We start from the raw sequence: 16,159 nt of genomic DNA on the forward strand, positions 1-16,159 counted from the left end.
ACTGGAGAGAGAAGCTGGGCTTTTCCTTCTTGTGCTAAAAACCAGCATAACAAACAAACAAACAACTTCCAGAGAGTAATTCTCTTCCTTTATATTTTTTTCTCATTCTATTTCTTTCTTTCTTAGTTTCACAGGGAAGGGAACGAAATTGTGACTCTAAAGGGATTTCAGTCCAGTATAATTACATCTAGCAGTCAAACACAATATTGGTTGTGTTACTGTTTAGAAACCAAAAACTTTAAAGATTATTTTTCTCCACCGTTTCCTGATGTCTGTAACTTCATCCTCAAATATGACTTTACATTACAAAGCCTTTAGGTGTTACTAGTCTCTCCAAACAATGACATTGGATCACCAAGGAAAACCTTGCTCTAAGCAGCATAGGGACTCATAGCAGCTCTAAGCATGCTACTCTGGTGGGAGCTACAGACATATACCTGGGAGTATATATAATTTCATGTTTCTGTGATATCAGGATGAATCTAACAACTGCGTATAAGTACTATAATAGACTATTATATTAATATTAGTCTTATTAATATAAAAGACTTAGACGCCTTATTATGGCATCTGAGGATTAAGGAAAGAGCTCTTTGGAAGCCATTAAAAATTTCTAGGACTCAGCTTCCTTCCCTGCAAAATGGAGGTCATCACCCAGGTTGTGGGTGGGAGGCGGGAGGACAGCAAGGAGATGAATGCTCTTGCCAAATGGCAAGACACCAAGACTCACAAGTGCGTGTGCAAAGGCAAAGTGCAGTTTCTGGTAATATGCACACGGCTGTGAGTTGGACTGCTTTCTCTTAAAATCAGCTGCACATCGTCTCTTTGCGGACTAATGCCACAGAAGGCATGTCTGTGTTGATAACACACCATCAATGTGGTTTTCAGACATGAGTCAACTGGTGTGAGTTAGGCATGTGGACAGGCTGAGTCAAACTATTTTAGCACTGGGATGGAGCTCAGCACAGCCTAGAAAGAGCAGCAGCATCTCCTGCTGCCGTACACACGCTCACGTGTGTGAATTCTGAGTGTCTTCCCTCCAGGGCTTAGCGTTGCTTCTCCAGTTTTTCCCTTCTCTGCTTTTTATTAAACATTCACGGGTCCCTGATGGTAAGTATGTTGGCTCTGCTTTTGGGCCTAGAAGACAGGGGTGGATCAGAGGCTGCTTTTTCTTTCTCTAGCTTGAAACTAGTGAGGAATGCAGTGCCAAGAGCAAGGTGAGTGTGTCCCTGTGGTGTAGGAAGGGGGGAAGAAAGAGCTCCCCTGAGCGTGAGGAAAGGGACAGGAAGGCCTAGGACAGACACTCAAGACACTCAGAGCTGATTTTCGTTCCATCATGAACAGCTCAATTGCATCCTTCTGCTTGTGAAAGGACACTTGTTATCTTCAAATGTCAGCTTCTTTCAGCCAACTCTGACCCGGGAAGGTCAGCGGTAGCACTCTGGAGACAGCTAGGCATAGAGATCAATCCCTGTCTCTAGAGGAAAGGTCCAGTGTAGGCCGAAAAGATGCTACAAGGCATGGTGGGGTAAGGCTGAGCCGGCAGACATCTGCCTGGAGCCCAAAGCCCCCTTTGTCTATTATTTGTCAGGTGTTAGGTTTCCTGAGTCTAACTTTCTTCTTCATTTGGAAGGGAATATAAAGGTCTGTGATATAATGTTAACTAGAACGTTAAACGAGTAATGTGTCAAATGGATGTTTATGTTACATACTTAGACATCCCTCGTTGAGGACAAGACACCCAGAAAGCCTTTTGTGCCTGTGTTACTGGGACTGTGAAGATTTAAGGTCTTCTGGCAGTGGAGTCCACTATGGGGAAGACATTAATTTCACCAATGCTAGGTATGTCCTATGTCATCACAAGTATTGTTTCTGGAATTAAATCATGCTCTGTCAGATTTCCAGCAGCATGTTAGTCAAGTAGCTCATCCTCTTTAAGCTTCTGATTTCAAATCTGCAAAATGAGGCTTCTCATCTCCTGTGCCCGATTCAAGTACGTAAAGAAACAGTCCATGTAAATTGCTTAGCGCAGTACCTGGCTTGAACCCGGCAGTGAGGACTACCTTCTGTAAATATAAGCATCAAAGGCTGGCATCCACAGGCTGGGACAGCGTGTCCCCAGTGTTCCCAGATGAACCCCGAGTGTTTCTATGGTAACAGCCTTCTCTTTGGAAGCCCACCCTAACAAAAGAGCAGGTGCTTTGATTTGCAGAAAGGTCTCATTGGGATAACATTGGGGGACAGAAAAAGAGATCTCTACTGCGATTTCTTGGAGTGGAGAATCAGCTAACAATCAGGTACATGATACTGCTTTCAAGCGTGAGGGGACTGAGTGAGGTAGGACAGTGGATTGCACTTTTGTGGCAGGCTGGTCTCTAGATGTTTGATTTGCATAAGAGACAGAAGGGGACCAAGTGTACATGGGCCAAACAGTATTTGATACTGGTGTTGGTTAAAAGGCTGAGGCATCTATTTTCTGTGGTAATTACCTTCCCTCTGATGCCCCACTCAATCCTCTCTCTGCTTTTTAATACTTCTCTGCCCCAGTTGCCCTTGGAGTAAGAGGGACACCCCTGCTGATAGAATCCAAACACAGATCTCTGGCTCAGACCATTGCAGATTCTTCAAACGCAGGGAAAATGGGTTAGAAGGTTTTATCAGTCCTAGGATTTTTTTTTTTCAAAAGAAGTCCATCAAAGACTCACCCAAAGATGAGCTTGTTTCTCCTGTATCTTTGTTTTATGAATTATTAGGCAATAAAGGGTACCTTTTCTGTTTGAACATCAGGAGTGATTTGGGAGAGCCCAGGTCCAAAAGAGATGCCCTTTGCAAAGGGCAATCAGCATTTTCCTTTGTAGCTGAGAAATCAGATGCAGGGGTGCAGTGGCAAGGGGTTGTAGTCGGATCGGCTGAGGTAAGAGATGGGACTCTTAAGCCAAGACTACTGAGCACGCATTGGAGTTGAAAAGCTGTTTTATTAACTTATTAATCTTTTTTTTTTTTTTTTTACAGCACACTGTTTTGAGTTCACTAAATGTTAGGCTTGTTAAATGGACTCTGTTGTTCCCTGTAAGATCTGAATCAAGCCTTCTTCCACTTTGTGGGAGACTGTTTGCCAATTTGCAAATGAGTGGGCATTTCATTCTAGACTCTATTGGCTCCAACCAGGAATGAGCAATTCTCCAGAGAAAGTGCAAGGAGGCACGCTCAGAAAGGGGACTTGAGGATCAGGAAGGGTCCTCTTTCAATAGAGTACCATCTCCCTGTCCCTCATGTGACCCTGCAGCTCTCTCTCCCTTCCCCACTCTGCACTGGACCCTGTGGCTCCCCAGATGCACAGAGGCCTATGGGGTCTGTGGACTGAAGTGCCCAGAAAAGAGCCACATCTGATCAACAGTGCCGAGGCTGAGTGATCAGAACTGAGATGATACAGAACTGTACTATTTCAGGGTGGGGGGTGAATCATCTTGGGTTATTAGCCCCCTACATAGCCACTATTGCTCCTAAATCCTTTTGACTACTAAATAAACCTTTCAAAGTGTGCAAGTATACTCCCGGATTCTACCAACCCGAGGGCTAGAAAGTGTCATCAGACAGCATCTGGGTCCTATAGCACAGACTTCCCTACCTCTTACTGGCCTGCCTGATGCCTCCACTCGCACACGTAAAAATGTCTTGATTTATAGATTTCTTGGCCCTGCCACTGTAAACCTAGACAAGCTGTTACTTCATTGGGAGCATCATCTTTGGGGTTCAAAGCAGAAGAATGTGAAGACTCAATGACCATGACTCAGAGCCAAGCTTCGTGTTCCTCTCAAAGGCCTACAACCTCCAGACAGACTCGAGGTACATCAAGTGAGCTCACAGCACACATATGGCCATCTCCCTCTTTTGTATCCATGCTAGACATCACTCATCAAGACGTTCTTTCCCTCTGGTCTCCGACACTACCACCATCGTTCCTATGCTGTGCTCCAACAGGCACTAGCAATCTGTTGGAGTAACATAAGTATAGAAACTCATTGCTGGTTCCCAGAGCAAACCAATGTGCTGCTTCTAGGGCTGAACAGTTCATCCTACTGCACCACCCACTTTCCCCTTACAGAATTTGTTAGCACCGAGATAGCTGTTGTGTGAAGACCTTCCACCAGCCTGAAAGCTTCGTCAAGACAGGATGCAGCTGGGCTTCTGCTCAACATTGAGTTTCAGCTGCAATGCAGGCCATTGCCTCACATTGCTGAGTCAGCAGATAATTTGCTGAATGAGTGACACAAAGTGTTCGGAACAACATAAGTTCTATATGTGTGTGTGCATGTGTGCACGTGCCCATGTATGCCAAGGCCAGAGGACAACTTAGGCATCATATCTTTTTCTCTCTCCCACTCTCCCTCCTTTCTTCCCCTCCTTTCCCCCTCCCTCACCACCACTGCTGCTGACAGGATCTCTCACTGGACTAGGACTTATTGAGTAGCTTCGTGTGTCTAGGCTGTGAGCACCAGGAATCTACTCTCTGCCTTCCCAGATCTGTGATTGTGAATACCAGGTTTCATATTCTTTTTTGACATGGGTTGTGGAGAACAAACTTCGATCTTCCTGCTGGCAAGGCAAGCACTTTACCAACAGAGCTGTCTTCTCAGTTCTTAAGTACTTTGTAAACTGTAAGAATATAAGCTGCCCCTAATGTTAGCTTCCAGTGGAGGAGTGTTTAGTATGTGCCATATAGAAGCCACAGTGTTCAAAATCAGCACTGTAATCATGATTGGCTGCAAAGAGTTGACTGAAGAAAATAAGGCTTTGCGACTCTGAGTCTCCATGTGCTAAAAAGTTAGAATGTAAAACTTATGAATACACAGTCACTGGAGAATTACAATGGCCATGCTAAGTATTTTTGGGAAAGTTGAAAACTTGGAAAATTACAACGGAAGTTTTCTGCTGCTCATATCAAATGATCACTGTACTTACAAAGTCTAAATTACAATAATTTTTAACATTGAAATAAAAAACAAATTATAAATCACGGGAGACTTTCCAGCACATGATCTCTAAGTCATTATTTGGCAGAGGGAAATAGGAGTGTTACGTTTATATTACTAACTTTATATGACAACTAAAATAAAATTAAAAAAAAAACATCTTCAGTATGGATCAGGACTTTGGTTCTGAAATGTAGTTCTCTGCTAATGTGACCTTGAGGTTTAGCTATAGGGAAAGGGTAACAGAAATGGGTTAATTAGGGGATAGAGACATGGCTCAGAGGTTAAGAGCACTGTCTATTCTTCCAGAGGTCCTGAGTTCAATTCCCCACCCACATGGTGGTTCACAACTATCTATAATGGGGTCTTATGCCTTCTTACATGTATGCAGACAGAGCACTTATACATCAGAAATACATACATAGATTTTTTAAATGGATTAACTGATCAATAGTTGCAAGAAAAACAGAAATATAACTCAAAATTACCATCTCATTTATCAGCAATGTTATTAAAGTTATAGAGCTAGAGCTATGGTGGACTTTCAGTTATGGGATATGAACTTTTCTATGTTATAGGAAGCTTTTGGGAGCAAGGATTCTAGGAATGAAGAGTAGAAATACTAGAGCATCTTCAAAGGCTGCTGATGGTTGGAGGAAATGGTTGAAATTAGGAATCTGTGGGCTCTAGAAATCACAAGCAGATGCTATAAATGACGGAGAAACACTGAACAAGATCTGCAGGAGCGAGTAGGCTTTAGCGGCAGATACCAGGCTTTAACCAGGCAAAATTGTTGGTGGACAATTTTTTTAAGATTACATATGTGTTTATTTCTCTCTGTGCTTGATCATGGATATGATTTAACTAAGTATCTCTTGCTCCTTCTGCTGTGATGTTCTCCCAGAAGTGAACTGTAACCTTTGAGTTCATTTCATGTTGCCATCAAGTGCTGGACATGGGGCTGGCCCTTACATGTGGTTTGTGTACCTAGTGTGAGCCCCTTGGAGAGACTACTTTTTCCACTGTGAGTGGATGTTAACCTGGAGATAGCTTCTTGGTTGGGGATGGGAGCTCATGTCTACTTCCCCACGCAGTATTGGAACTCCTCTGATCTGGATATGGTCAGGTCTTGTGCATGCTGCCATAATCTCTGGGGTTCCTGTATGCACAAGTCCTGTTGTGTCTGGAAACAGTTTCCCTCGGTATCAACCATCCTGTAAGCATCATACAAGCTCTCTACCTCCTCTTCCTCTCTAACCCCTAATGGAAGGGATTTAATGAAGACAACCCATTTAGGATTGAGTTTTCCAAGGTCTCTTACACTTTGTACACTGGCCAGTTGTGGGTCTCTGTATCGTTCCCATCTACTGCAGGAGGAAGCATCTCTGATGAGGGCTGAGTGAGACATTGATCTATGAGTATAGCAGAATGTCACTAGGGATCATGTCTTTGCTACGTTCCTTTCGTAGAAAAATAGTATTCCCCTAAGTCCATGGTCTATCTAGTCTCAGATTCTTGGCCACCCAAGCAGTATCAAGCACGATTCCATCTCACGGAGTGGTCCTTAAATCCAACCAGATAGTGATTGGTTACCACCACGATATTTGTGCCACTGCTGTACAGACAGTCACCGTTGTAGACTGAAGGGTTTACAGCAAGGTTGATGTTTTCCCTTCTCTGATGGTATGCAGAGTTCCTTGCAGGACCGCAAATAGCAGGCATGAGGGTGAAGGCTCAGCTAGGCACCAGCTTGACTCCCTGTTAAATGCGATGTATAAATGTGGTCTTCAGCAGTAGGGCCTTAACATCAGTTTGTGGACAGAAGCCAATAGCCTTGGCAATATCCTTAGTTGTTTGGGGTTTCCCATGGGGCCCCTTTAGCCAACAACTCTGTTAACTGTAACTCATTCCTAGAGCTGGAGGTTGCACCTGTTGGCGAGGGATGTCTATATTTGGGACGTTGTCTCCCCAGTTATTTGCTGATTTTGTTTCATATATGTATATATTTTAAGAAGCTTGTACCATAGTAGGTTTCCACATGACCCCTCAAATAACTCTTAACTCCCATTTTTCTTCCCTTCCCTCTTTTTCTTTCCCCAGCTCCACTTAATCCTCCTGATCCAGTCTCCCCTGTTTATTTCTAACTATATAATCAATTTCCCCTCCATGGGGAGATTCTTCTTGCCTTCTTAGTTCCTTATTCTATACCAAACTTCCGTGTTTATTCAGGTAGTATCATTTCTATTGAAGGCTTAAAAGCCAGCATCCATATATAAAAGAACACATACTCCATTTTTCTTTTGGGGAAGAGAAAAATCTTAAAAGATAGTTCTGACTGGTCGGTTCAGGCTGAAACTTTCAATAAGTGCTTAGTAAACATTTCTTAACTTACTTTCTAATGAATACAAAATGAAGGCCCTGGCCTGGATCGAAGCCCTAAGATAGTGCTATCTGGAAATGGTATGATGATCTATATTGGCTTCCAGAAAGTTCACACACTTTCATAAATCAAAGGACAGGATTAAAAAAAAAATCTCTATTTTGGACTGGCATGGTGGTAACACATGCCTTTAACTTTAGCATTCAGGAGGAAGAAGCAGGCTGTGACGTCCAGGCAAGCCAGGTCTACATAGTGAGACCCTGTCTCAAAAAAACACAAAAGCACTCTCTAGTTTGTTGTGTTAAAGAATGACTTTTTTTTTTCTGATCCTGTCCTCTGAAGTGTTCAGAAACTTCAGAGACTTCTAGAACTTCCTGATAAAAAGAGGCCTACACGGTCTAAAGAGTTCTAGAAGTAAGATTCATGCGGGCCTCTTGTTTTATCAGGAAAAGGTGGCCTTGGCATAGGTCATGTGGCAGCTAGATGCATGTGTCCATAATCCTCCACACTGACTACGGACAAGGAAAGGGTCTCACGGGATTCCTGAGCCCGTAGAGGAGAGTTCAGTTTGTTAATCTGGTAATTTAGCCCAAAAGACTGGTTTATACCCAATGGTGGCAGCAGATTTTCAGCAAGAAATGGCTTTAAGGTAGTGCTCTGGCTGGAAAATGGGGCAACTGGGTGATTAAGGTGAACTTACATAAGACTGACAATAATCTTCATTGTTAGATTGAAGATCAAAATGGTTTAAGTAGATTATGTTCACTGGGGTTTCCCAACCCTCCCAGATTTTTTTCCTCAAGCTGTCCAGGAAACCAGTGCTAAGGTCTCTGCTTCTTGTTCTTCAACACCAGCCAAGATCCTTGCTTCTTCTGGGAGACCCTGCTGGGATATGGCTGCAGCCCTGGCTGCATCAGGAGTACCTGCTGGCAGTGGCCTGGTGGCCTCTGGTCCTGCAGAAGGACTGCAGACAATGCGGTCGGTTTTTGACAGCAGAGGACATCCCTCACGGGGGGCCTCAGAGCAGAGTTCTTTTTGACAAGGGCTGGTGTCTTGGCAGTTACAAACAGCCTGCAGATGGACCCATTCCTGTTCGAATCAGCTAAGACCAAAGTCAAGGTCATGTTTGGTAAAGTGTGGTGATTGGGTCTGAGAGAACTTGATTTCTGCTTCCTTCAGGGAAAGGTTGTAAAGAGGAGACTTTGTGAGTGGTCCACCAGGGACAGCGGCATGCCCTCGAGTTACATATATTTTCATCTGTAAAATAAACCCACCATTAAAAGGGAGATGGGAGGATGGCCTAGTCTGCATAGCATTTACCAGGCCTAGATCTCCAGCAAGTACCCCAGAAAAGCAAAATAACAGGAACCACAGAAAGTTCCTGTGGTCCCAGAGCAGAGAAAAGAGCCAAGCTGGTGGATATTGATACTATTTTTATATTAATAATGTTTTAAATAATAATTAATGATTGTAATTTAATACTTATGTTAATACCCTTAGCTTAATTGTGGGTATTTATTTTAGTAAATTCATAGATACTCACCAAACAGTTACTTACTGATCAGCCTCTTATCTTGTGCTTTAATTGGTCTTTTAGACAGGAATATTCTATGCATTGGTCTTTTTGACAATATTGTTTTTTCTGAATTTTACTTGTTTTTTCCCAATTGACAGGTTATTATATACTTAAAAATCATATTCCTTAGTACCAAATCTCACCAGAAAACTCAAGGAGCGTTAAAGACTCTAGATTTGGAAACTCCACTTCTGAGATGAAGAGTTTAGAAAGTGATCTGGCCTTGAACTCCTGATCTTCCTGCCCCCACCTCAAGTGAGACTACAGCTGGCTCAACAGCTTAACTTTTATCACTGAAAGTGAACATCTTCAGTCGCTATCGGGCAGGCTTCCTCGCTGGTTCACGAGATCATCAAAGATCGGGGACTAAACAAACATTCATATTGCTGGTCAGCTGCTCACTGAAGTACAAAGAGCGCTCTGTGAGCAAGGGGTGAGCCTGTGGGTGGAGTCAGAGTTTGCTTAAGGTAATGACCAGGCACAGTCTGGTATGCAGCTCTTGTTTGTGGCGTGTCTCTATGATGTGTGTTTACGTGCCAGCGTACAGGAGCGCATGTGCCCCTGAGCCTAGGTGGTGACAACCTCTTAACTTGGCTTCTTCTTTTCCCCACGTGAGCTCTGGGAGCATTGAACTCAGACATCATGCCTGGTGGCAGACAGTTTTACCCTCCGAGCCATCTCACTGGCCCTGAAATGTAGTTTTTTTTTATGTATATGTTCCACTTTGCTATATGTAATGTTGTTATTAAAAAGCTACATAGGGCTGCTATGAACATAGTGAAGCATGTGTCCTTACTACATGCTGGGGAATCCTCTGGGTGTATGCCCAGGAGTGGTATAATGGGGTCTTCCAGTAGTATCATGCCCAGTTTTCTAAGGAATTGCCAGACTGATTTCCAGAAGGAAGGAGAGGCCCCTTGGTCCTGGAAAGGCTCGATGCAGCAGTGTAAGGGAATACCAGGACAGGGAAGTGGGAGGTGGATGATTGGGAAACAGGGGAAGGGAAGAGGACTTATGGGACTTTCAGGGAGGGGGGAAATAGGAAAGGGGAAATCATTTGAAATGTCAATAAAGAATATATCTAATAAAAATCTATTTAAAAAGGAGAAATCAAAAACAAAAAACAAAGAAAACAACAACAACAACAAAAAGCTACATAGGTAACCAGAAGGAAAGTACTTTAATTAATAACTTCCTGCTTCAGCAAGGATTCATTTAAGTAAAAAAAATTTTTTTTGAACTGCTTTTAAAAATCTCTGGAGGTATGCTGTGTTGTCAGATATGACCTCTGTTATAGTTTGGCACTCTTGTCAATTTGGTTCTGGTGAAGGTGAGAGCAGTTTTATCTGCCAAGGCTGGGGTATTATTACTGCAAGTATCAGCCTAGGAAGGAAGATAAATAACGTCTTGGTCTAATCATAATGGTTTTAAACGTGCTTCCTCACTGGAAGAATCCTGGGGACTCACAGAGGTGGGTGGGAGTCAAACATCTGTGGGGAACTCTGCTCCAGCTCATAGAAAAATCTTCCTGTGTCTGCATGTTTACAGTCTGTTTGAATGTTATCAATTTCTAACCCCTTTGAGACTAATAGTTTGTATTAGTGGCTCTTAATCTGGACCTCAGCATTTATCACTGAATGTTCAATGATGACACACAGTGGTGTGATTTCTAGTCCTCTGCTAGGCAGGAGAAAACGCCATTGCTTCTGTATATGATCGCTATGCCATTGTTTCAGTAATGGTGGATGTTGAGGTTGAAGGGGCTGTGGTGGCTGGGAGTGATGTTCAAGTGGGGTTGTGGGAATCTGTATGTCTATGTGTCAGGGCATGAAGAGCAGATACCCAAGACCCAAGGTAGACAATGTTTAACCTTGAATCATTTATACCATTGTGGCTTTTCTAGTAGGAACTCCTCGGGCTTCAATTGTTTAGGTTTTCAGGGAGTCATCGTGTTTGGGAGACTCTTGTTAACTTTACTAGCTATCAAGAGGCCTCTTTCAAGAATCTGGGTACTTCTGAGAGTTTTAAGTTGCCTCTGATCTTACAGCATTGTTTTTATAACACTACTTTTGCCTTGCTTGCTTGTTATTTAACATAGGGTGTCACCGTGTGTTTATGGCAGTCCTGGAACTTGAAGTATAGACCAGACTGGCCTTGAATCCACAACGATCCACCTGCCTCTGCCTCCAGAGGGCTAGGATTAAAAGCACATACCATGGAATCACCCACCATCTCTACCTGATCGACCTGTGTATGCTCAGGTAACTGGGGAGTCCACCCAGTGAGAGCAGAGCAAGTCGCAGCATCCCCAACAGGAAGAAACTGGGTCAGCCCTTTGTGTTGCCTGTCTCCGGAAGCACAGTCTGGAGGACACAGTCTGTGTCCTGGGCCACAGACAGGGTGTTTTTCTGGTTGTGGTCTCCCTTGCTTTATGTTGGCCGACTCCTGTTTCAGAGATAGCATTGCCAGCAACTCAGACTGTGGAGCATTTCCCCTTCTCATTAGCAGTTCCCTGTTGTTTGGTTTATCTGAATGTGATCTAGTGAGGTGATATGTTAATGATTTATATGTTCGGATCATATGAACGATCCAGAATTGGGCTTGTGTGTGCTGCAAGATCTTGAGTGGAAGACCTTAGTGCACTGGTTTAATTTTCTTTTGAAATAAAAAAGTCAAACAACGACCCAGTAAGTTGATTTTGAGCAACTAAGTTGTTACTCGATTGGACCAATAATCTAAATATTAGAAGTTCTGAGTGGCAGTGTTACCCCCCTCCTGACTGTGTGCACTGTGTCTTCTACTAGTTGCCTCGGATCATTCAGAATCTGCTTAGGAGTCTTGTTTCAAATCCTCTTTCTATTCTCTTTAAGACTGGATCAAAAAACTGTGGAAATGTATCTTCCTAGCATATTTAAATAGGTTTTTAAGATAGAAAATCCACATAGAGTTGTTCTGCTCATACCTCCAAGATCTACATAGTTCAGGACAGACTTCCTTCAGAGAGGCAGAGGGCCACCCCACAGCAGGATCTGGGCTTAGGGAGCACTTAGACCAGTGGTTCTCAACTTTCTCAATGCAGCAACCCTTTAATACAGTTCCTCTTGTTGTGACCTCCAACCATAAAATTATTTTTGTTGCTACTTCATAACTGTCATTTTGCTACTGTTATGAATTATAATGTAAATATCTGTGTTTCCGATGGTCTTAGGTGACCCCTGTGAAAAGGTCATTTGAACTCCAGGTTGAGAACCACCTACTTAGACCCTCCCACTGTTCTGTTTCTGCCTATAATTCTGTGTGATGGTGGGTAAAGTGACATGTTTTGGTCATGGATTTTGATCAAGCACCTTAAAAAGTTTGGGTGAAAGTTACAGAAGAGACATTCTGAAAATCGAAACACAGGCTAGCGCCATTGCTCTTGGTTGCTTACCAGAATTCAATGCTAAGAATCTATTTCTGAGGATGCCACCCACACACTGGCCACAGCACTTGAAGAAATCAAGTTGGTGCTGACCAGGAAGCTTCCCCCCTCTGGCTAGTTCGCACAGAACTGAGAGCTGCTGTCTAGTTACTGAGGGAAGGAGTGGATGAACAGAATGACGAGTCTAACTCTGGTATGAACCTAGTCAACTGCAATAATGACCATCAAGTATCCCTGTGTGAAAGGAAGGAGTGCAGGATGGATGGGCAGAAAGAAGGAATAAAAAAAAGAAAGTGGAAAAAAACCCCAAAAACAAAACCCCAAAGTATTTCATAATCTTCCAATCCATATTTACTGTCTTTCTTTCTGTCATCTATCTACCTATCTGTCTTCTATCTAAACATCTGTCTGTCTCATATTTTCAGTGGAGACAGACTGGTAGGTAGGCAGATGTTGCAGAAGCTACATGGTCACCCACATAAGGGCTTTCTGATAATGAAGACAGCCTTGCAGCTGAGAGCATTTTCTTTCAGGCTAAAGGATTGCACTGACTATAGCTCATGTGAGTGCAGGCAAAGACAGGTCTTGAGAGGCAACTCTGAGCAGAGGTTTGCTGGTGTTTGCCTGAGACCTTCTCCTCAGCTCTCCCCCAGCTCTCTGAGACCTTCTCAGCTCTCCTCAGTTCCTCCTCAGCTCTCCTCAGCTTCTCCTCAGCTCTCCTCAGTTCCTCCTCAGTTCTCCTCAGCGCTCCTCAGCTTCTCCTCAGCTCTCCTCAGCTTCTCCTCAGCTCTCCTCAGCTCCTCCTCAGCTTCTCCTCAGCTCTCCTCAGCCCTCCTCAGTTCTTCTCAGCCCTCCTCAGCCCTCCTCAGTTCTTCTCAGCCCTCCTCAGCCCTCCTCAGTTCTTCTCAGCCCTCCTCAGCCCTCCTCTGTTCTCCTTAGCTCCTCCTCAGACCTCCTCACCTCCTCCTCAGGCATCCTCAGTTTTCCTTAGCTCTCCTCAGTTCTCCTCTGCTCCTCTTGTTCCCACCAGTCTTCTTGGGACATTTCTTCCTCTTATCTTCTTGATTTCTTTTCTAGTTTGCTGTGCATACTACAGAAATAACACAGGGTTGTTACAGAAATATTAGAACATTTAGAAAGCATATAAAATATTAAGGAAGCAGAGAGACAAACACAGAGTTGGATCCCCTTGAGGCAACCTCTGTTTAAACTTTGACCTAGTTCATTGTTTGTCTTGCTATTGCTATCTTTAACCATGCCCTTCACGGGCATCCTTGAGAGCTCCCAGCTTAGAAACTGTTGTCCCCTGGGTATCACTTCTAGCAGCAGTAGAACCTCTGTGATCCCCGGGGACTGAACTCTGGACCTCGTCTGGTCCCTGCATCTGTTAACACTTATCTGAGCTGTAAGTCTACTAACTTCCTCTTCTGTGAGTCTTCTTCCTTGTCCCTCACCTCTGCTGAGGCCAATGCAACCACTTCCACTGATGGATATGTGAGTGACGATAATTGTGCTGACTGCCCCTGCTCTCCTCTCTCCGTCACAGACTATGAGACCAGATCCCACAACCCAAGCCTCCTTCAACACACTCACGTCTTAGATGGTCAGATTCACTCATGAATAATTTCAAATATCCAAAGGCAAAGATGGAAAAGGGTACAGTAGTGTAAACCATATGAGTAAAGGGTGTCTGACATGCACATCAGAATAAGGTGTGTGATTGTCTCAATTGCTCTCTCTCTCTCTCTCTCTCTCTCTCTCTCTCTCTCTCTCTCTCTCTCTCTGTGTGTGTGTGTGTGTGTGTGTGTGTGTTGCACACATGGGTATACAGAAGCCAGACTGAACAGGATGTCTAGCATCTGCCTCTATTAACCTTCACCTCATTGCCTTGATAGTTTCAGCGAGGCCGGCCGTTCAAACTTTCCAATGCTGGGGTTTCAGCCGTGTGCAGTCATGCCTGGTTTTTAGCATGAGTTCCGGGGCCTCAAACTCGGCTCTCACTCTTGTGAATCAGGTGGCCTTACCCATGGAACCACATCCCCTTCTCTGTTCTGCAATTTAAAATTTTTCATTGAAACCACCGGTCATCACGGGTTTCACATGGTGGCGCACGCCTTTAATCCCAGCATTGGGAGGCAGAGCCTGGCGGATCTCGGAGTCCGAGACCAGCCTGGTCTACAAAGTGAGTTCCAGGACAGCCAGGGTTATGCTGAGAAACCCTCTCTCAAAAAACTGAAAAATACCTCTTTCCTTTCTGCCACGGCCTTGCCATCCAGACTGAGGAAGACCCGGAAACTCCGGGGCCACGTGAGCCACGGCCACGGCCGCATCGGTAAGCTCCACAGTCACCCAGAAGGCCGCGGGAAGGCTGGAGGGGTGTGTCACCGCAGGATCCGCTTTGACAAATATCATCCAGGTTACTTGGGGAAAGCTTGTCTGAGGCATTACCACTTGAAGAGGAACCAGAGCTTCTGCCCGACTGTCAACCTGGATAAATTGTGGACGTTGGTCAGCGAGCAGACCCTAGTCAATGCAGCGACAAACAAGACTGGAGCTGCTCCAATCACTGATGTTGTTAGATCGGGCTACTACAGAGTTCTGGGCAAGGGCGAGCTCCGTAAGCAACCTGTCATCGTGACGGCCACATTCTCCAGCGGGAGACCTGAAGAGAAGATGAACAGTGTTGGAGGTACCTGTGTTGCTAACATTTAAAAGCAAAAACAAAAACCTGAAAAATAAAATACATTTTAAAAATTGATCTTTAAGCATGCTTTTTTTCATGATATAAGAAGACACACATTTTAATTACAGTTTTGAGCTTTGCTCCTACCACACATATACTTGAGATGTGTAAGTGATAATTGTCCCCACTGTTTGAAAGCCTGTCTCATTCCAACAGTTTTGACACATTTGTTTTTATTTAAAACATTCTTTATTGGTCTATATCGTTGTGTATAATGCTTGTTTTCATGAAGACAATCTTTCAAGTATATTATATTTTTTTGAATGTACCCACCCGCTTGCCACCCCCTTCCCTACCTCTCTTCTTCGGCTAATTTCCCTCCTTCCTCCTCCTCCCCTCCCTTCTGCCTTCAAGCCCGTATGCATCATAATGCATCAACAGGAGGACGTGCACGATGTGTTTCTTTCTGAGTTGACATTATATTATCTAATATAATGGTCTTTGACGGCATCTATTTCCTGTCAAATGACATAATCTTGCTCTTCCCTATGGTCAAATAAAGCTCCTGTGGCTACTCATGAAATTTCTATTTCTCTTTATGTGTCTATGGACATGTGGACTGATTCCATTCTGTGGCTGTTGTGAGGCGTGCCGCAGTAAACGCGCTGTCTGAGGGTCCTTGCAGTGTACTGACCTAGCGTGCTTCAGGCATATACTCAGGAGTCGCTGGGCCATGGCAGTCTTATTTCTCAGTGTTTTGAGAGCGCCCCAGCAGCAGTACATATATGTATGTGTATGTATATGCAGATGATATATATGTATATGGTGTATATGTGTATGATGCATATGTGTATCATGTATATGTACATGTATTGTATATGTGTATGATGTACATGTGTATGATGTATATGTATATAATGTATATGTACACATATATGTGTATGATGTATATGTACATATATGTATATGATGTATATGTACATATATATGTTATATATGTACATATATGTGTAGATGATGTATATGTACATGTATATGTATATGTGCATATATATAATATATGTATATATTATATATATATAGGTTCTCCTTTCTCACATTTTAACCAGCACTTATCACTTGTTCT

The 16,159-nt window shown here is 43.6% G+C and overlaps 2 protein-coding genes across 2 annotated transcripts in view; one reads left to right on the forward strand and one right to left on the reverse strand.

The window, feature by feature from the left end:
- The window catches only part of Tectb (tectorin beta), a 29,309-nt gene extending 15,826 nt beyond the window's left edge, over nucleotides 1-13,483 (reverse strand). The window contains exon 1 of the mRNA XM_052183535.1: nucleotides 13,311-13,483. The gene's annotated coding sequence lies outside the window, so the exon portion shown is untranslated. The remainder of the gene's footprint in view (nucleotides 1-13,310) is intronic.
- Nucleotides 13,484-14,388: 905 nt separating this feature from the next.
- LOC127676293 (60S ribosomal protein L27a-like) lies at nucleotides 14,389-15,075 on the forward strand. The gene has a single exon (XM_052172178.1). The coding sequence runs from the start codon at nucleotides 14,451-14,453 to the stop codon at nucleotides 15,060-15,062; it is 612 nt and encodes a 203-aa protein (XP_052028138.1). The 5' UTR covers nucleotides 14,389-14,450; the 3' UTR covers nucleotides 15,063-15,075.
- The last annotated feature ends 1,084 nt before the right edge of the window (nucleotides 15,076-16,159 follow it).

This window comes from Apodemus sylvaticus, chromosome 1 (genome assembly GCF_947179515.1).
Source record: "Apodemus sylvaticus chromosome 1, mApoSyl1.1, whole genome shotgun sequence".
Lineage (NCBI taxonomy): Eukaryota > Metazoa > Chordata > Mammalia > Rodentia > Muridae > Apodemus > Apodemus sylvaticus.

Coding starts and splice junctions, on each gene's coding strand:
- LOC127676293 (XM_052172178.1), top strand. CDS start 14,451: ATGGTGGCGCACGCCTTTAATCCCAGCATTGGGAGGCAGAGCCTGGCG.